Genomic DNA, 21,399 nt, shown 5'->3' with positions numbered 1-21,399 from the left:
TGCGATAAGTTTGCCTTGTGTCGATGCGAACATGGTTTCATACATGGCATGGGTGTCAGTAGTTATGATAATTTCTTTTAACGTTGGTGCTCTATGATCTCTCCAGTGGCGTGTTAAAACCAGTTTGGTACTCAGCATAATGTGGGACACAATCACCCTAGATCCATGTTCAGAGATAAGATTGCTAATGCCGGATCCGCGGGGATGTGGGTTTTCGCTATTTGTGAGCACACGTGGAATACTGTATTCCAAAGTGTACGTATCTCTGGACATTCCCAAAGGATATGGTGCAAGGTACCAGGGTTGTTGCACCGCCTCCAACAGAGCGGAGAGGCACTGGGGGCAAATTTGGCTATCCTATATGGAGTAAGGTACCAACGACGCAATATTTTTTGCGTCAGTTCCCATAAGTTAATACATTTGGTGGAAGCATAAGATATTCGCAGTGCCATTTGCCATTGGCTTTCCGTAAATGATTTACCTAGGTCTTTTTCCCACGCGCTAATGTTGGATGTGTTGCGGAAATTTAGTTTGTCGATAAGCGAAGTATAGAATAGGGAGATTCCCCTCAAAGTAGTAGAGGGATTGGTAAGATATAAGACTATCTTCCATGGCAGTTGTATGTCTGATAGAGTGTTCGTTTGGAGAAGGTGTCTGATTTGGATATATCTATATTTGTCGGATTCTGTTAAACCAAACTCAATTTGCAACGTACAAACTCATTGCTGGCCCTATTTTAAGGTCCTTGACATAATTGATACCCTTTTCCTGCCAATGAGAAAGTTGTAGATTAGGGATGAGTCCTGTAAGGCTGCCAATAGGAACTTTTAATGTAGAAGTGGGGGTTGGAAAGGTTTGTGCAAGGAGAATTTTCCAAGCATGCAAGGAAGCCACTATGGAGGGTGCCATAGATGTGGTGCGGGAGTTGGCTTTCCTCAAGCTCCCTCCATCTCGTTGAGGGTGAATCAGGGAACCACATCTTCAGTTGCGCTAGAATGGAGGCTAAATAATAGTCCCGGATCTGAATGTTTCCCACCCCACCAGCACTCCTCGTCGTTAACGAGCTTTTAAATGCCCACCTAGCTTTTTTCCCCTTCAATAAAAAGTTGTTTATGATAGCTTGTACCCTGGTAAAGTAGTGGTTGGGGACAGGGATAGGGAGGGACCGAAATAAATAGATTAGTTGCGGTAAAATTATCATCTTTACTGCCGCTAGCCTACCGGACCAGATGAGTTCCGTTTTATCAATGGATTGTAACTTAGACGGGAGGGAGTTAAGAAAAGGAACATAATTGTTAGTATATAGGTCGCTAGTGGTGGGGGTCAAGGTGATTCCCAAGTATCCTATGCCATTCTCACTCCACCTATAGGGAAACCGTGAACTGAGTTTCAACTGCATATTTCTGTCTACACCCATCCCTAGAATATAAGATTTACTCTCATTAACTTTATAGTAAGATACCGTATTAAACGCTCTCAGAGTATCGTGTACCGAAGCCAAGGAATTTTCGGGGTCCGTAAGCATTAGTATAATGTCGTCTGCGAACAGGCTAATTGTATGTTCAGAATTCTGGGCCCTAAACCCAGTTATATTGGGGTGAGATCTTATGCAGGCCGCTAGGGGTTCTAAAATTAAGTTAAATATAAGTGGGGAGAGTGGGCACCCCTGACGTGTCCCATTAGTTATGAGGAAAGTGTTAGAAAGAACTCCCGAGGAGTACACTTTGGCGGAAGGGTTCGAATATAAAGCCATGATAGCCGAAAGGATCATGCCAGAAAAACCGAATTTGGTCAGAACTGCTCTCATATACCCCCAGTGGACCCTATCGAAGGCCTTCTCTGCATCCAGCGCAAGGAGCAGAGAAGGCCCCCTCTCCGCACCAGCCAGGTGAATGATGTTCGTCAGCCTCCTAGTGGCATCTGAGGTTTGACGTCCCTTAATAAACCCAGTTTGATCAGGGTGTATCAGGCAGGGTAGGATATCCATCAACCGGTTTGCTAACAATTTGGCATAAACTTTTACGTCTGTGTTTAGTAAAGATATGGGGCGGAAATTAGCCGGTGTGTCAGGCGTTTTCCCAGGCTTCGGCAACGTCACTATAACAGCATTCAACATTTCCTGTGGGAAAGAGGAGGAGGCGGCAGCATCATTAAACACCTCAGTCAAATGAGGTAGCAGATGTAGTTTAAACATCTTGTAGTAATCCCCAGAAAAACCGTCAGGGCCAGGGGATTTTGACCCTGGGAGAGAGTCAATCACTTTAAGAGTTTCGTCTGGAGTAAAAGGAGCATTAAGTTGTTCTAGGTTATGTGGAGAAAGGGAGGGGAGAGATAAATTTTGTAGGAAGTCATTGATTAGTGAGGGTGTGGGCTGAATAGTATCAGAGTCGTCTTTTAAGTTATACAGGGAACTATAGTAGTCACTAAATGCGTTAGCGATGTCCTGAGGGTGATAAATTTTTTGCTTGTTTTCAGAATTAAGGGTGTAGGGGATTTTTGATTTTAATCTATAGCCTTTGAGTTGGTGTGCAAGTAATTTCCCTGCCCTGTTACCCTGCGAATAGTATGTCATTTTTAATCGTTTCGCCTGTTTCTCAAAAGACTCCAGTAGGAGGAGTCTCAGGTCATGTCTCAGTCTACTGAGCTGTTCAGTCAAAGTTGGGGATGTGGTCTGTTTGTTTGTCGATTCTAGGTCACGGATCTTTTCTGTAATTTCGCGTATCCTCTGCTGCCGCCGCCTCCTCGCCCCAGCCCCAAGTTTAATAAATATCCCTCGCATGTATGCCTTATGGGCATTCCAAAGTACAAATTTGTTAGGCATCGAGGGCCCATTGAGAGAGAAAAACTCTCCCAAGTGGTCCTTGATTCGTTTTCTGTATTCAGGTAGTTGCATAAGATAGGAGTTCGCCCTCCATAGAGGGATAGATTCAAAAGTAGAAGAGTCTTTCAACGATAGCGTGATTGACGCGTGGTCCGACCACGTAATAGAGTTGATAGATGCAGAGATTGCCCTAGACAGGGTGTGTTGATCGACCAAAAACAAGTCTATTCTGGAATACGAGTGGTGAGGGGCAGAAAAAAAAGTAAAGTCCCTTTCCGCGGCATGCAAGCATCTCCAGACATCGTATAGCTCCTCTCTGTGCAGCGTATTGCTCAGAGGAGCAGATATTCGCTTAGGGTGAGACGCTGTATCAATGGAGGGATCTGGAGCGACATTAAAGTCACCGCACAATACTAGGGATCCTCTTCTATACTTTCGGGTCTTTTTCAAAATCCTGTCGAAGAAGCGGATTTGCTGGGAATTAGGGGCGTAGACGTTCACAATGGTGTAAGACACCTGATTGATATCGCATACCAAGATCAGGTAGCGGCCTTGAGTGTCTGCAATTTTCTCATGTAGAGTGAAGGCAACCGAATCTTTAACCGCTATCATAACGCCCTTTTTTTTTGATGTAGCATTCGCAAAAAAGGTGTGGGTGGTTCTGAAGATGCACGCGGTGATTATTATCCACGCGTTGAACGTGCGTTCTTGTAGTGATTTGCTGATCATGTGAATCCTGGCAAGACTCCAAAAGAAGAAAGAATAGGTGAATAAAAAAAGGAAAAAAAACAAAGAAAGTCCAAGTCATATTAACACTGCTGAGAAACAGAAGACCCATTTTTGGTCTAAGACGCCCCTCAGAAGGATAGGGGTGGGTCAGGGGTGGGTCATATGCAACCAGGTGTTACTCAGAGAAATTGGGGTAAAAGTTCAGGCCTAGCGGTAGTCCCGCTTCCCCGGTGGAGAAACGAAGGGACCCCGTCAGCGCGTCGGTTGAAAACGAGAGCTGGTATTACGTGGCGACACCGAGTTCCTATTTGGTTCGGACATCCGAAGGTTGGAAGCGTCCGCATTGTTATCACTGGCATCAGGAAGGATCTGCCACTCCTTTAACAAGGCAATACCCTTTTCGAGCGAGTCTACCACAAACGATCGTTCTTGGTAATTGATCGTGATTTTGGTGGGGTAGCCCCAGCGATAAGGTATTTGGTGGTTTCGTAAAACCTTCGTAATTGTGTTCAGGTTTCTCCGCTTTTGCAGGGTATGCTGTGATAAGTCAGCGTAGAACTGCAGATGTTGGTATTGGGGTGGAAGCGGCTCCTGTTTACGAACGCTTTGCATCAGTTGTTCTTTCGCATGGTAGAAATGCATACGAAGGATCACATCTCTAGGAATTTTTTCTGGGAGGTGGGACGGTTTTGGTAGCCGGTGTATCCGGCTAGTCAGTTCAATGGCTGGGAGATTAGGCAGAAGGGAGGCAAATAAGTCAGTAGCGTAGGAGCGCAGGTCCAGGGGTTGGATGGACTCAGGGATGCCTCTGATCTTGAGGTTGTTCCTCCTAGATCTGTCTTCGATGTCTGCCATCTTGTCCCTCAGCCAAGTCAACTCCCCCTCCTGCGTCTCATGTGCGTCCACTAAATCATTTATGGTGGTAGCAAATTCCCCCATCTTGCCTTCCATGTGATCCACTCTATCTTCCACTATTTTTACAGCTCCACCGAGCCTGTTCATACAGCCCATCATGTCAGCCTGAAGTGTGCTCCTCAGTGAGACTAACATATCCTTCAATACAGTGTCCAATACTGGCTGATTGGAAGTGGGGTAATTTGTAATCGAATCATGGAGTTCCCTGGTGTCATCCTCAGAGTCTGCCTCCGGACTCAGCGTGCTCAGCGTGGGGCTGCATCCAGTGCCATCTAGCTTTAATTTTGTTTTAGCTGGGCTCCCGGAGGGAGAGGTCATTAAAGGGGAGGCCTGGTCACCATAAGAGTCCGGCATTTTGGGAGATGAAGTGCTGGTAAGCTGTTTCAGCCTTTGCTTAACAGTCAGTGGGGGAGAGGGAACGGCGCCATTTTGCCTACCGTCATGTCGCGGCTGGACGAAAAAGTCCGTCAGCCGTTTAGAAGAGCCTTTACGCTTGCCCATCACGCTCCACGGGTGTACCCCTCGTAAACCGCCAGGTGTGTGTGGAGAAAACGGGGTCCTGATAGCCGCTTATAGTCGCTGTGTCCACTGAGAAGCAGGAGCTCTGGAATCAAACGTCCATTCGGTTCCGCTGCAGGCCACGCCCTCTGGGGGACTATCTTTCAGCAGCGGAGAAGCATTCAGTGCACAGGTGGCAACAAAGGTAAGCTATTTCTATTACGGGTATGCCTTTTCCTGCAAGCAGTAATATAGAAATATGATCGCCTAAAGCAGTGGTGATCAACCTTGTCCTCAGGGCCCACTAACAGGCCAGGTTTTAAGTATTACCTTGGGGGAGATGCAGATTAAGATACTGCAATCACTGAGCAGCAAATGATATCACCTGTGATATATTTCAGTTATCTTGCAAACCTGGCCTGTTAGTGGGCCCTGAGGACAAGGTTGATGACCACTGGCCTAAAGCGAATATGTTGCTTCACAATCACACTACATGCAAAAAGCACAAGTTCACTTTAACCGATTGCCGCCCGCTGGCCGTCATATGACAGGCAGGCGGCGTGGCTCTCCTTCTGGGAGGGCGTCATATGAAGGCCTCCTATTTAAACTGGGAATGCGTGCGATCGTGCGCGTGCATCCCTGTTCCTTCAGTGACAGTGTGTCATGGAGACACCACTTGCCACTGAAGGGGATGAACAGCCATTGGGCATGGCTGTTTACCATGTGATCGGCCGTGATGAAGTCACGGCTATTTACCATGTGATCAGCCGTGATGAAGTCAAGGCCGATCACAGGTGGTACCGCCCCACTTTGAACGGCGCATGCGCGTGATCGGGAGCTCGTTGCCTGTGCACATTGGTGGCGGCGTGTTCCCGGGAACACTGCTCGTCACCAACGGTGGTAAACAGCCATTGGCCGACGGCTGTTTACCACATGATTGGCTGTGATCCTTTCACAGCCGATCACTAAATGTAAACAAACCACGGTAACAAGATGTTACCACGTTCTCCTCCTCACACACCGATCGTGTGTGAGAAGGAGATTGCAGTAACATCTCGTTACCGCCTACAGTGTACACAAATCACACTGATTGTCCTCCCCCCAATAAAATCCTGTCACCACCCATCAAGGTACCTGTCACCACCCATCAAAGTACCTGTCACAGTTCATCTGAGTACCTGTCACAGTCCATCTGAGTACCCGAGTACCTGTCACAGTCCATCACAGTACCCGAGTACCTGTCACTGTCCATATGAGTACCTGACACAGTTCATCTGAGTACCCGAGTACCTGAGGACCTGTCACAGTCCATATGAGTACCGAGTACCTGTCACCGCCCTTCATAGTACCCGAATACCAGTCACCAGCCCATCAGAGTACCTGAGTACCTATCTGTAGCACATCAGAGTACCCCAGTACCTGTCACCAGACCATCAGAGTACCCGAGTACCAGTCACCAGGCCATCAGAGTACCCGAGCACCTGTCACCAGCCCATCAGAGTACCCGAATTCCTGTCACCATCCCATCAGAGTACCCGAGTACTTGTCACCAGGCCATCAGAGTACCCGAGTACTTGTCACCAGGCCATCAGAGTACCCGAGTACTTGTCACCAGGCCATCAGAGTAATCGAGTACCTGTCACCGGGCCATCAGAGTACCCAAGTACCTGTCTGCAGCTCATCAAGTTACCAGAGTACCTGTCTCCAGCCCATCAGAGTACCCAAGTAGCAATCTGCAGGCCATGCCTCCAAATATACGTTGGAGTGTTTGCTTTCCAAAATGGGGTAATTTTTTGGGTAATTCCACTGTCCTGGTGCTCAAGGACCTTCAAAAGTGTGATAGGCAGGAATGAAATGACGTATAATTTATGCTCCTAGCTCGCCTGAAGGTACTACTTCAATGTTGGTCCTCTGTATGTGGCCAGGCTGTGTAAAAGTCTCATACATGTGGTATCGCTATACTTGGAAAGAGTAGCAGAATGTGTTTTGGGGTGCCATTTTTGCTATATACATGCTATGTGTTGGAGATATATTATAAATTGACAACTTTGTGTAAAAAAAAAAAGTTTTCATTTTTTTTTCACGTTTTCCAAAAACTTCTGGAAAAAATGAACCGTTCAAAAGACTCATTCTGCCTCATAGATTTTACGTTTGATTTTGAAAATGGGGTCATTTTGTGGGCAATTCCATTGTTCTGGTGCTCCAGGGCCTTCAAAAGTGTAATAGGTGGTTGAGAAATGAGATGTCATTTATGCTCCTAGAACGCTTGAAAGTGCCATGTCAATGTTGTATGTGGCCAGGCTGTGTAAAAGTAGCACACGTGTGGTATCACCATACTCGGGAGGAGTAGCAGAATGTATTTTAGGGTGTAATTTGTTGTATGCATATGCTGTGTGTGAGAAATAACCTGATATGACAATTTTGTAAAAAAAATAAAAAATGTATTTTGCAAAGGATTGTGGGAAAAAAATACAAACAAAAAACTCACCATGCTATTTACTTAATACCTTGGAATGTTTACTTTCTAAAAAGGGGTCATTTGGGGGATATTTGTACTTTCCAGACTTGTTAGGCCCCTTTCACACGGGACGGATCCGTAATGATCTGCCCCTTGAACATCCACTTGCTCAGCGGGGATCGCTCTGTTTATCCCCGCTGAGCCGGCGGATGACAGGGCGGTCCCTGCACACTGTGCCGGGACCGCCTTGTCAGATCTCTGCTCTCCTCTATGGGGGATCGGATGAACATGGACCGTCTGTCAGTGTTCATACGCTCTGCAGACGGATATAAAAATAGGATTTTCCTCCGTCTGCAGAATCAGACCATAGCGGAGACAGATGATATCGGGTATCAGCGGATGTTCATCCGCTGATACCTGCTATCCCATAGGAATGCTTGTATGTCCATATTTCATCCGAAAATGGATGAAGTATGGACATACGGTCTGCACATGTGAAAGGGGCCTTAGTGTCTCAAGAAATGAGATACACCTGATGTACTGAAGGCCTGATCAAATGTGATCAATTTTCAGTGATTGGCACCATAGTTTGTAGACTCTATAACTTTCACAAAGACCAAATAATATACACGAATCTGGATTATTTTACCAAAGATATGTAGCAGTATAAATTTTAGCCCACATTTATGCAGAAAAATTACTAATTAGCAACATTTTATGACAGAAACAAAGAAAAAAGCTTTTTTTTCACAAAATTGACTGTCTTTTTTTATTTATAGCACAAAAAATAAAAAACCCACTAGTGATTAAATACCACCAAAGAAAGCTCTATTTGTGTGAAAAAAAGGACGCAAGTTTCATATGGGTACAGTGTTGCATGAATGAGTAATTGTCATTCAAACTGTAAGAGCACTGAAAGCTGAAAATTGGTCTGGGCAGGAAGGGGGTGTAAGTGCCCTGTATTGAGGTGGTTAAGAGATTTAAACAGACAACAGGTGATTCAACCAACCAATGCTGACTACAGAAGCATTTTAAGTGGAGTTGACTTTTGATCTGTGAAAAAAAGAAGGAATAGAGAAACATAAAAATACTAGTGTCAAAGCTTTCCCGAGCTATTTACTGATCACATTAGCCTTCTCCTGCCACAGTGGGTTAAGTATTTTCATTCTACTGTGGACCGCATTGCATACAACGCAGCCGGTCACGGCCATTAGCAGCTGTGTTCTCCCACTCACTCCGATGACACGGGCCTTGTCTGACAGCAGCAGTTGTTAGCAGGAGAATCTTCCTCAGCTTTCAATGGCTGCCCATCCTCAGAAGAATCCTGTCAATGTGCTCAGTAATTACTCTTATGTCTATTTGATGGAGGAAATAACAAGGACACATATTCATTATGCAGTCTGTGCCTTAAAGAGCTGCCTCACCCACCATATTATTAAAAATGACAGAGCTCTTCAATGAGATTCTTCCCCCCTGTCTACATTGATGTGTAGTTGAAGAAGCACGATTTTCTAAAAATTTTGTGTATTGTTCATTTATGTTGTGTCTGTTATTTTTGCAAATATGACAGCATCAACCAACATTCATATAATTTGTCTCCACTTCAGAATACAATAAATATGGTTTTCAGTAAGTAATAAACATGATTGTTTGCTATGGAATGTCAATTTAATATAAACTGGAACATATTGCATGGAGGTCCAATAACACATAAACATTTTCACTTAGGGCTTATTTACACTACTCTGTTTTCCTAGACAATAAAAATACATGGATTATACAGCATGAAAATGCATTTCAAGTAAAAATCTAATTTTTATGTGGGCTGCAGTTTCGTTTTTAAGGGAAGCTATTAGGCCATATTCACCCAAGTGCTGAGGCCTGTAAAGCATTATTGAGCTTTTCTTTTTTTCTTCTCCATTTTCTTTTTCTTCTATGTTTGGCCCTCCGTCCCTCTGCAGTGTATATATTTAATCTTTGTAATATAGTCTATACTGATTTTATATATTCTTTGATATAGATTGTGTTATATATTACATGTTAAATATCCAATTGACCCAAGGGCTTGTGGATCCTGATGAAGCACTGTACTCATGCGAACAGCATTGATCCACCAAGCTCCAAAATTGCATTACCTTGTTGGTATATATAGGATATGGACTGCTTTTAGACATTTTTCTTTTTTTTGCACCAATAACGCTGGATTTACTTTTAATTGTCTATATTGTATGAAGGGACACCTATCAGATCTCTCTGCTTTGATCTCTTATATTGGAAGTTTGGAGTATTTTTTCTTGTCAAATTTATTAAAGAGGCATATGTACCTGGAGCCAACTAGAGCTGTGTTCAGGTTGCCTATGTTAGTGAAGGGAGATGCAGCGGCTGTATGGACAAACCTACACATCCCAGTTTGAAAGATACACAAGGCAATGTGCACAGCCCCGAAAGAAGACAGTGTGAATTTGGGGTCACAAACTCACCACTGCACACCTGTCAAGCTTAGATGTACAGGGGTGTAAAGCCACTACATCTCTATTCACTAACTTAAGTTGCCTGCGCGCAGTTCCAGGTCGATCCAAATGTGTAAACAAATACTTTATTCACTCTGTATAGACCCTTAAGCCCATCTGAATGAGGCCTAATAGGTTAATCGGGGTACATTTGCAAGGTGCATTGGGTACATTTTTTTTACCATAACGCACTGCACCATAGTTCACGCGTTAACTTGCGTTCAGCTAATGCATAGTAAAACATGCATTATAACAATGTACAGATGCAAAATCAGTCATATTGTTTGTTAGAACTCAAATGAAGGACTTAGCCATTCACTTTCTTCTTTAAAAGGCTTTTCTTGCCCATTTTTATTACAAGAAAGTTCCAGAAAACAAAAAATATGAGTTTTCCCTCACAAGGGTTTTCAGCATTTATCTTGCATTAAAGCAAATGAACATTCATCCTCTAGGCTTATTCATGCAGCACTCCTGCTCTGGCCTTACCCTTTAGGCCCCTTTCACATGGGACGGATCCGTGATGATCCACCCTGTGAACATCCGCTTGCTCAGCGGGATCGCTCCTTTGATCCCTGCTGAGCCGGCAGATGACAGGGAGGTCCCTGCACACTGTCAGATCTGTGTCAGATCTCCCCTCTCCCCTATGGGGGGGATCGGATGAACACAGACCGTCTGTCCTTGTTCATCTGATCCGCTATGCAGATGGATAGAAAAATAGGATTTTCCTCCGTCTGCAGAATCGGACCATAGGGAAACGGATGATATCGGGTGTCAGAGGATGTTCATCCACTGACACCCGCTATCCCATAGGGATGCGTGTATGTCTGTGTTTCATCCGAAAATGGATGACTGAAATACAGACATACGGTCTGCATGTGTGAAAGGGGCCTTAGTGTCTCAAGAAATTAGATACACCTGATGTACTAAAGGCCTGATCAGATGTGATAAATTTTCAGTGATTGGCACCATAGTTTGTAGACTCTATAACTTTCACAAACACCAAATAATATACAGGAATCTGGATTATTTTACCAAAGATATGTAGCAGTATAAATTTTAGCCAACATTTATGTAGAAAAATTACTAATTAGCAACATTTTATGACAGAAACAAAGACAGACCGTCTTCCTATACAGACAGACACAGACCGTCTTCCTATAAAAATCTGTGCATACCTCTAGCAGCCCCAGCTGCTCTTGCTCCCACCTCTCCCCTAGGTGGAGCTTTCCTGACTCCTGGGCAAATACCTGTTGTCTACCGGGCCAGGTCAATACTAAGGCTGGCCATTCACGATTTTAATCTAGGCCAGTTTAGCAGGAACCAGCTAGGATTCGAACCATTAATGGGCAGGCTGACTGTACCAAGTTGGGTACAACCAGCGTGCCGGATTCACTTGAAATTATTGCAACCGCTAGCAATACTCACTGTCTTCTCCCCAGGGGGCTGCCCCCCCCCCCCCTCCGGCCTGGTTGAGAATCCTGGGTCATAACCTCTTTCTGGACCCAGGCAGGGCAAAGCTCTGCCACAAAGCTCTGTCACAGATGAATAGAACACGTAAAAGTGAGTGGAAACATCAAAAAGTTCTATGTGGAATGAAGAAAAAAAATCTAATTGTCCCTATGACAAGGCTATACCTTAAAAAACATATACTGTATTTTTTGAGTGTACCATTTAAGTATAGTGCAATTTCTTTATGGTTTAAATGTGTACAACTTATGTATGTTTTGTCACCTAGATGACATAATTAAGCTTCAAAAAGAAGAATCTGATCCTCGGCCGTCCTCAAGCCAGGCTGGTCAGGAAATAAGGACAAGAATAAATTTTAGAAACATGAGATTTTTTAGAGCTCCACCAAGAAATCAACAAGGTGTGTATTAAGTATAACTGCATCTTATGGGTATTCTAAATAAAATAGTCAATTTTGAATTTTGTGTGGAACTACAGATTGTATTATTCTCTGCAGATCAGACAAATTTGCCCATAAAGTCAGGTGAAATGAAAATATGTGGCTTAGCAAAGCAATTTTTTGAGTTTTCCAGATCTGTCAAATCAATTTGCTGATCTCTGATGGACGATATGTACAGTATGTGCGTTGTTGGGGTCCTGGAGGTCAAAACGAGGGGCAGTATTTCCCATTCTGACCTTCTCAGAAATAAATCTGACCATCAGTAAAAATACACAGTGTGCATAGTGATGGATTTTTAATTTCTAACTTTGGCAGAACCATAAATGCTTAATCTGTGCTTAATTTCTTAGGGCCTCTCAGATCAAAGCCTGGTTTTAAACAACAAAGATTTTCTCGTGTCAATACAAGAAATGCATCCTTTGGACCAGTTACACGGCAAAGAGCAACCTTCAATGGTGTGAGTCCACTTAACCGGCCCAACAAAAATACACCGGTAATTTAGTTCTGCTTTTCTTGGCTTTGGGAAAGCTAGCTCAGTTCATTTTAGATTCAGTATCTTAAGGTGTAACTATATTTTCAAAAAAAATCACACAAAAAGGGTGGGGGATGACTAAAGTTGACTCAGTATAAGTTTGCTGGCACTTTCGATAGCAGACCTGTAACACGGGTCTGATTTACTATGCCTAGTTCTGGGCTGTGACTTGTCCTGGCAGCAACCATCTTGGATTGGGGGAAAAGCTTTGAGCAGGGTCATTTTCAGAATGCAGTGGGCCTGTGTAGAAGAACATGAGTTGGGCCCAATGTGGACCTGCAAAAAGGGAGTACCATTTCCCAGTTCAGCCACCTACACATGTACATCATATAAGACCTCCATCAGGGCTGCTTTTAATGTGGGGCAAAAGGGGCAACTGGCCCAGGCCCAGTCATGGTTGTAGAGCCCAAAGCAGCTGCTCCTCAAAGAGGAATTGCAGTCTGCTCACATAATTTGTAATAAAAACTTCTTTGGCATTCTGAAGCTTCCCTCCATCCAATTTGCATATTATTTTATATATACTGTGATACTGTACTTGCCAAATATGCTGCAGAAATCTCCCTCCACTAAGTCTGGCTGCATCTATTTTAACTGAGGGCAGCTGAAGCTGCTGCCTGTTTACTTCCTTGATTTATACTACACACAGAGGCACACCTCCAGCTCTGCAGCCTTGCAGCACTCATTGGTCTTCTTATGACTCATCCCCCCTCCCATCCTAGCAAACTTACATGAGAGTGAGAGAGAGAGAGAGATGTGCATGATGTCATAAGCTTAGGCTAATGACCAGACAAGAAACAGGAAGTAAGCTGTATAAGGTATTTCCTGGCAGAAAAAAAATGTTTTACTCTAATAAGGCTTATCTGTAGCTACCCCGGATATCTCCTAAGGATGTAAACATTAAATCAACAGTGTAAGAATAAAATAAAAGTAATAATTAAGATAAAAAAAATTCCCCCCCATGCTCGTGCATGCAAAGGCGTACGCATGGGTCGGTCCTGCACACATGCATGATCATCCCACATATGTGAGGTATTACCGCAAACATCAAATCATGGGCAGTTGTTCTATTACTGGACCTCTTCTGTAAATCGAAAGTGGTAATCTGTAATAGCTTTTAAAGATTCGCCTCTGGATAGTAAAAAAGACATGTTTAGTATCTATTTACTTGATGTAGCATCATCTTTTATATATAAAAAAAAACATTGTATTATGTATTTCTATTGTGTTTTTTGCAATACATTTTAAAAAGTGGATGTTTCCCAAAAAATTGTGTTTGAAAACCAACCAATTTATTCTCTAGGAGCCTCTGCTTTGAAAAAAAAAATGCTTGGGGGTCCTAACTAATTTTCCAGCAAAAATACTAATTGTACATGTAAACTACAAGTGCCAGAAATGACCTGAAGCTGAATGGTTATAGCAGAAAGTAAAAAAAAAGTATTTATTTATTTTTCTAAATTTTCTGCCTTTTTTGTTTATATCGCAAAAATGAAAAAAACAAAACAAAAACCCAGTGCTGATCAAATACCAACAAAATAAATCTCAATATGTGTGAAAAAAAAATTATAGAAATTTTGTCTGGGTACAGCGTTGCATGACTGCGCAATTGCCAGTTAAAGTAATGCAGTGCTGACTAGCAAAAAAAGGCCTGGTCATGAAGAGGGTAAAATCTTCCAGAGCTGAAAGGGTTTGTTAACCCATATAACTCAAACTGTAATAGACAGTCTGGCAGAGCACACTGTACCTTTCTTATAGAAAAACGAGCGCCGTAAGTACCTATTTAGAGCTGTCTTTAGGCCGGTCACATGACTCGCTATTCTGCTCCGATTAGTTTAGAGGGGGGCAGATTATACAGCACAAGCACTTTAAGGTACTAGAAATTATTATTATTTTTTTTTTTGGGGGGTTAACAAATGTTTGAAGTGGGAGTAAGGCTTTTACCCAAACATAGGGGTTGATTTACTAAAGGCAAATAGACTGTACACTTTGCAAGTGCAGTTGGTCCAGAGCTTAATAAATGAGCAGAAGCTCTGCTGACTTCCCCCATCCAATCATCTGCAAGCAAAAATGCTGTTCATTTTTTTATTTTCCTAGCATGTGATTGGGTATTTTTTGCAAAGTGAAGCTTTACCTCATTTGCTAATCTCTGGAGCAACTGGACTTTGCAGTTTCACAATAAAAAGGGTGTATCGTCACAAATGGCGACCCATCACATTTGGCTGCCTACTGGAGTGCTCATGCGCGACGCTGCCATATGTGTTCCAACACTTTTATGACAAAACAGTATGTGGCTCCACCCCTAAGTGCAGGTTCAAGCCCCACCATCCAAGTGGACATAGAGTAAGAATATAATTATGCCGAGCGAAGCAAGGCCGTGCCTGAAGCATAGCGAGCCCGCGAGGGGCCCTGTTGCAAAGTGGTGTCTTACAATCAATAATTATACAAAGAAGAGCTTGTCGGTAATGTCACTTCCGTGACATTATCTGACAGTTTCACTACTCCGTATTGTCGTAAAAACATTTGGAACGCATATGGGTAAGTTACGCAGGCGCAGTGTGTAATTTCTCAGTGGAACGTCACTTCCGTAGCAAAATGTGATGGGTAGCCAAATGTGACATGACAAGGGCAACCACAAAACCTCCATTATCTTTGACTTGTTTAATTTGCAGCAATTGCTGTCTTTGCTTTTACAATGTTGACAGAGTTCTCAGAACTTGGGACAAGCACAATCACAGAAGGCAAAGACGATCGCAAAGAAGTATAGAACATCACCTGTACCTGTACAGATGATCACTAGGAGGTAAGTGGACAAAAAAAACAATAGTGGAATATCCAGCAGACAGCTAAGAACACTGTTGAAATGTATATTTGGGTGTGATTTTATCTGCCAAATGATTCATAAAACTGTTAGGTAAATGTCATGATTTACACACATTTGCAAAGGCAGGTGACACATCCTTTGCCAGTTCAGCAATAAAAGTTTCCATGTACAGCTTATTCAGTGGAAAAAGAATCAGCAGAATCACCCCAGTCCTGTTAGCAGGACACTTTATGGAAGCAGTAAATGTAAAGCAGATGAAACACTATTTCAGGCCATAGAGTGATCTCCCTGGCTGTGCGGTGTGGCAGATGTGTTGGAATCACAAGATTGGCTGTGCAGAAATAGACATCTTTTTGGGGTTTTATTAATAAACATACACGTATTTCAACTGTAAAATATCAACTGTACAATTTAAATGTTGAAATAATATAAGGAAATAGCTTTTAGCCTAGGTTCACACTGACAGCGGGAGGAAATCATGCGAGTTCAGCTGAACTCACGCGATTTTATTCACGCATGTCAGTCCCGAATTCAGGGACAAGTCAATGGAAATCACATCCCCAAATCGCCAAAAGTAGTACAGAAACTTCAATTTGGGAATCGGCGCAGTGCCACAAATGCGGCATCTCACACATTCGGATGCTGCAATTGCCAGTAATTGCCACCGATTTGTCAAATCACATGTCATAGTTTCATAGTTTCATAGTTTCATAGTTCGTAAGGTTGAATAAAGACACCAGTCCATCCAGTTCAACCTGAGTGAGTGTCCACAATTGTCCCTATCCCTGTACATTGCATACTCACATTGGTCCCCACAATCCAAGTTCCCCATTCATATACTATGGCCAATTTTGGACAGAAGCCAATTAACCTACCTGCATGTCTTTGGATTGTGGGAGGAAACCGGAGTACCCGGAGGAAACCCACGCAGGCACAGGGAGAACATGCAAACTCCAGGCAGGTAGTGTCATGGTTGGGATTTGAACCAGTGACCCTTCTTACTGCTAGGTGAGAGTGCTACCCACTACACCACTGTGCCGCCAATGTCAAATTGCATCATTGTGAACCAGGGCTAAAGGTATAGGATACTTCAATCAAAAATAAAGGAAACCTGTCACAAAGCTATAGCTCTCTCTGAATACTTCTATGAAGCACTAATTTCCTGTTGTCTTCTGTCTCCTTGGCTGCATGCATATTACAGGACACCAAAGGTAATTTTACATGCATTTACTATAAAGTGATGTAACTATCCTAGCACTAGAATGTGGGTTGGTAATTTAAAGAATAAGTTCTCCTTTGGGAATATGCTATTTTTCTATTTTATGTTCCCAATGCTGCAGTCGCTGTGACAGCAGTCTTGGGAAAAGTTCCCCATACTAACTGTCACTTTTTGAAATCAGGATGGCCATGTGGTGCTCCACCCACACAGCCACGTCATCCATTCATACAGTTCTGTATGTGACTGAAGTGGGATGTATGAGCATGCAGATACTCTGACGGATCTGCTGATCGCTGGTGCAATGCTTTACAGGCTCCCAAAAAAATTAAAAATAAACGCACATTTTTTTTAGCTGCAAAAAAAGTGCATTTATTTTTATTTTTTTTTCTAAAAAATTAACTTATCCTTCAAGTGACTTTTCTTTACTTTAGGGCCGCATACACACTTCTTGGGCTATAGAACACAGTTTGGGCCTACTACCTCACCCCTTGCATAAGCATGCACCCACATATGGAAGTATACCCCTGGACTTGTCTATGACAAGAAAACAATCTGCTGACGATGACCCCACTGTGCCCAAATTCTGCTTGTTCTGATCACTGCTGTTTTGGCAAATCATACACTTCTGTGGGACCATTACAATGATGACTATGTTGAATGTGTGGGAGGTAAGAGAGTCTGGAAAGCTTTGATACTATCAGTGCAATAACTTTCCCTGATCAGAGTGGCCTGGCACTCAGGTAGAGTGGATGCATTGAAAGCTTTGTACAAGCCCTTCTAGAATATAGCTTTAACGTCAAAACGGAAAATTTATATCAATACTTACCGTAATTTTCCTTTCCTGATGGACTCCATGGCAGCCTACATATGGGTTAATCCCACCTCTCATACCTCATAGGACCCCACTCCGATAAATCTTTGCTCCTAATCAGAGAACGTGTTCCGTAACTTAGCCTACTCCAGCAAATGGGAGGGAACTCCTGCTGCCATGGAGTCCATCAGGAAAGGAAAATTACGGTAAGTATTGATATAAATTTTCTATTTTCCTGACAGACGCCATGGCAGCCTACATATGGGAAATAACTAGCCATACACACCCGGGTGGGCGCAGATTACTGGTTCAACAAAAAGGAAGGTTTAATTTGCACCGTTCAAACAGATAGAACATTTAAACCAAAATTAACAGAAGAAAGAGCCGCTGGCTCAATACAATAGTGCTTCATGAAGGTATTTATCGATGACCATGAAGCCGCCTTGCAGATTACTTCTGCCGACATGTGTCGGGAAGCTGCCCACGACGTCAATACACCTCTGGTGGAATGAGCCATCACAGCCTCCGGAGGAGCCAGCCCCTTAGCCTTATACGCCCTTTGGATAGTCTGAACGATCCAGCCCGCAATGGTTCTAGAGGAAGCACGCAATGCTCTGTTTTTCCCGTAAAAATACACAAACAAATGATCTGACTTCCTAAAAGATGCTGTAGCTTCTAGATAGCACTTCAAAACTTCCCCAACATCCAGAGGATGGGTAATTTCTTGATTCTCGTGGAAAACCGATGTCACTTTAGGATTTGATCCTAACATTGGGATCAGAACCACTCAGTCTGGGAAGAAGGTAAGGAAGGGCTCCTTAGAATCCAATGCACTGATCTCCGATACTCTCTTAGCTGATGTTATAGCCACTAAAAATGCTGTTTTAAGAGAAATGCCCTTCATAGACAGCTGATCCAATTGTTGAAATGATTCTTCTGAGAGGAAATCCAGAACAAGGGGAAGATCCCAAGTCTTGATGCTCCTCTAAAGAATTGCTGGTAAGAGGATGTCTTGCCCAAGAGATACCAGTGAAAGCAGAAATTGCAGACACTTGGACCCGTAGAGAACTTACAGACAATGGCAGATCCAAACCTGATTGGAGAAAACTTAAGACATCCTTAATTTCTGGGTTGTTACAAGAACCACCAGAAGATGAGACAAAGTTCATGAATTTAGACCAGATTCTCTGGTAAACCTTATTCGTACCCTGTCTCCTGGCATTTAACAAGGTAGCCAATGCTGAATTGGGCAGGGCATCCTAATGCCTCCAGCCTCTTCCTCTCAACCACCAGACCATCAGATGGAGATGAGATGGGCATGGATGAAGGGATGTTCCCTGTAGAAGAAGATCCGGCCTGGAAGGGAGCGGAACTGGGTTCTGGTAACTCAGTTGTAACAGGAGAGGAAACCATGGCCTGTTGGACCAATATGGGATGATTGCCACTATTTCGGCTACTTCCTGTCTGAGCCTTGAAAGAAACTGAAGAATGACCGGGACTGGAGGAAAGGCATACGCCTTGTGGAATCTCCTCTGATCCGTGAGAGCGTCTACTCCGGTCGCTTGGGGACAACGACCCCTCGTATAATACCTCTTTATTTTGGCATTGCAGGGGGATGCTAACAAACCCACCTCCGGAATCATTCCTAACGACAGGATCCAGTCGAACACTTCTGTGTGGAGAGACCACTCTTTGTTGTCTAAGGCGGTTCTTGAAAGGAAATCCGCCTGAACATTTTGAACTCCAGGAAGATACACCGCCGTCAGATCCGTCAAGTTCGCCTGGGCCCAGGACATGATTGGACTCACCTCCTTCAGAAGGGAGAGACTGCGAGTGCCCCCCTGTCTTTTGATATACAATACCGCTGTCGTATCGTCCAACCTCATGAGGACTGATGCCCCCGATGTCAGATGGAGGAAAGCCCGAAGGGCCTGGAAGGCAGCTCGAAGCTCCGATACATTCAAAACCACCCCCTGAGGTGGAAAATCCCACCTGCCCTGGGCTACCTCCGACCAACAGAGAGCGCCCCAGCCACTGTTGCTGGCATCTATCGCTACTATTATCCAGGACATTGGAGCTATCGAATTGCAGTTGAGAAGATTCTTCCGCTGCAGTCACCAAGGGAGACTTTACCGCATAGAAGGAGTTATTCGAATCAGGTGATCTTGCAACTCCGGATTCCACTGTTGCAGGAAACCCTTATGAAAGGGTCGCATCCTCCATTGCGCCCATTTCACCATAGGGGCTGTGGCCACCATGGTGCCTATTATCCTGAGGCACTGAGAAGCCCTGAGAATGGGAGCTGAAATTGCCAGATGAATTCTGTCCCGAACTACTGAGATATTTTCCAGAGGGAGAGAGATCGTGCTCTTCGCCGTGTCGAACTGTGCTCAGAGAAACACTAGAGACTGTGTTGGCTCCAGGTGACTTTTTTCCTTGTTTAATAGGCAACCGAACCCTATTAGAGTAGAGATGACTTGATCTCGGCGTGACAGCAACTGCTCCCTGTCCTGTGACAGCAGAAGTAGGTTGTCCAGATGTAACCTGATACCTTTGACTCTGATCAAGGCGACCACCCCCAGTAAGAGGTTTGAAAACACCCGCGGCGATGTTGAAAGCCCTAACGGGAGACAAATAAACTGGAGATGTCTTTGGTTCACTGAGAATCTGAGATCTTTCTGGAAGTCCTTTGCGATTGGGACGTGAAAGTATGCGTCTTTCTGATCTATCGAGACTAACCAATCGCCTGGTTGTATTGTCTGTCGTATAGTCAGTAAAGTTTCCATCTTGAATTTTTCCTTTTTTATTAAGGAAATTAGGTAAGTCAAGTCGATGACTGGTCTCCAAGATCCACTCTTTTTGAAGACCATAAAAAGAGGGGAATAGATCCCTTGAAATTTTTCCCCTGTTGGGAACAAAATGGCCGCGCCTTGAGCAATAAGGGAATCTGTGTAAGCTAGAAGAACCTCTATCTTCTCTTCTGATTGAGGAAGACTCGTGGGAACGAAGCGGTGTATGGGTGGACTGCTGAACACCCAAGCATGCCCTTTGGAAACTTTTTTGATGACCCAAAAGTCCTGTATTGAGGCTGCCCAGACATGGCAGAAACGGAGTAGACGGGCCCCTACCTGCTCCGCCTGGACAGGCTCTATATCAAAAAGACTTAATATGTTCTCGATTCCCGGAAGAAGTTGTTTTCGAAGACTTCTGACCAGAAGGCTGGTTTCATCCACCAGTTCTTCCTAAACTCACGACCTGGCCTGTAACGACGTGCATCCCTAGCACGTTCCGGATTTTGTCTTGCTTGAGCCCTCTTTTGACCTAAAAGCCGGCGATCCTGGGGTAAGAATCCAGACTTCCCCCCGGTAGGACGTGTGATAGCTGAATCCAGCTTATTCCCAAAGAGGGAAGCGCCTTCAAAGGGAATTTTGCACCAGGCCTGTTTAGAGGCCGGATCCGCCACCCAAGGGCGTAACCATAAGGCCCGTTTAGCTGTAACAGAAGACAGCATGACACGTGCTACTAGGTGAATAATGTCCAGGGAGGCCTCACCCAGAAACGCTGACGCCATCTTCATCTCATGTAGTGGAGAGTTCTTAAATGCATCCTCGGAAATGCTCCTCAAAATCGCACCCATATCATCAGTCCAGCACTCCATAGCTTTAGATAAAGCGAATAATGAGACGGTGTCTTCCAGAGGGAGCGTGACATGTCCAGTCCAGCACTCCATAGCTTTAGATAAAGCGAATAAAGAGACGGTGTCTTCCAGAGGGAGCGTGACATGTCTTACCAGTCTCATCAAAGCTGCATCAATAAGAGGAGCAGACTCTAAGTGCTTCACCTCCTCACTCTTAAATGGGTACATTCTAGCCACTTTGGAGATCAAAGAATTCTGCCTTTCAACTTTGCTCCATTCATCCAAGATGATTTCACCTAGTTCCCCCAAAAAGGGAAAATTTGAGCGTTCTTTTTTAAGATGCTTAAAGTATTTCCTCTGTTTAGCGGGTGCTTCCACCGGCTCGTCCCATCTTAGTGCGTCTTTGACTGCTCTGACCAGATGAGGAACCAGGGAGAAATCAAACCCTGCATTAACATCATCCACTTCAGCCTCACCGTCAGAGGAACCACTGAAGGAACAACTGTCGCGGGAGGGACCCGGCACCCCAAGGTCTTCCATCTCAA

At 44.0% G+C, this 21,399-nt stretch overlaps 1 protein-coding gene across 2 annotated transcripts in view; it reads left to right on the top strand.

Annotated features, from left to right (window-relative positions):
• The window catches only part of LOC143924125 (UAP56-interacting factor-like), an 87,215-nt gene that overhangs the window by 46,025 nt on the left and 19,791 nt on the right, over positions 1–21,399 (top strand). For both annotated transcript variants that reach the window (XM_077448316.1, XM_077448228.1), the window contains exons 2-4: positions 11,667–11,798; positions 12,188–12,330; positions 15,069–15,166. In XM_077448316.1, coding sequence (XP_077304442.1) covers positions 11,667–11,798; positions 12,188–12,330; positions 15,069–15,166 — 373 coding nt within the window. The remainder of the gene's footprint in view (positions 1–11,666; positions 11,799–12,187; positions 12,331–15,068; positions 15,167–21,399) is intronic.

Source organism: Lithobates pipiens, unplaced genomic scaffold, assembly GCF_037356315.1.
Source record: "Lithobates pipiens isolate NorthernLeopardFrog02 unplaced genomic scaffold, aLitPip1_a1.2 Scaffold_1, whole genome shotgun sequence".
In the NCBI taxonomy this organism is placed as follows: domain Eukaryota; kingdom Metazoa; phylum Chordata; class Amphibia; order Anura; family Ranidae; genus Lithobates; species Lithobates pipiens.
This window is presented reverse-complemented; position numbering and strand designations above follow the sequence as displayed.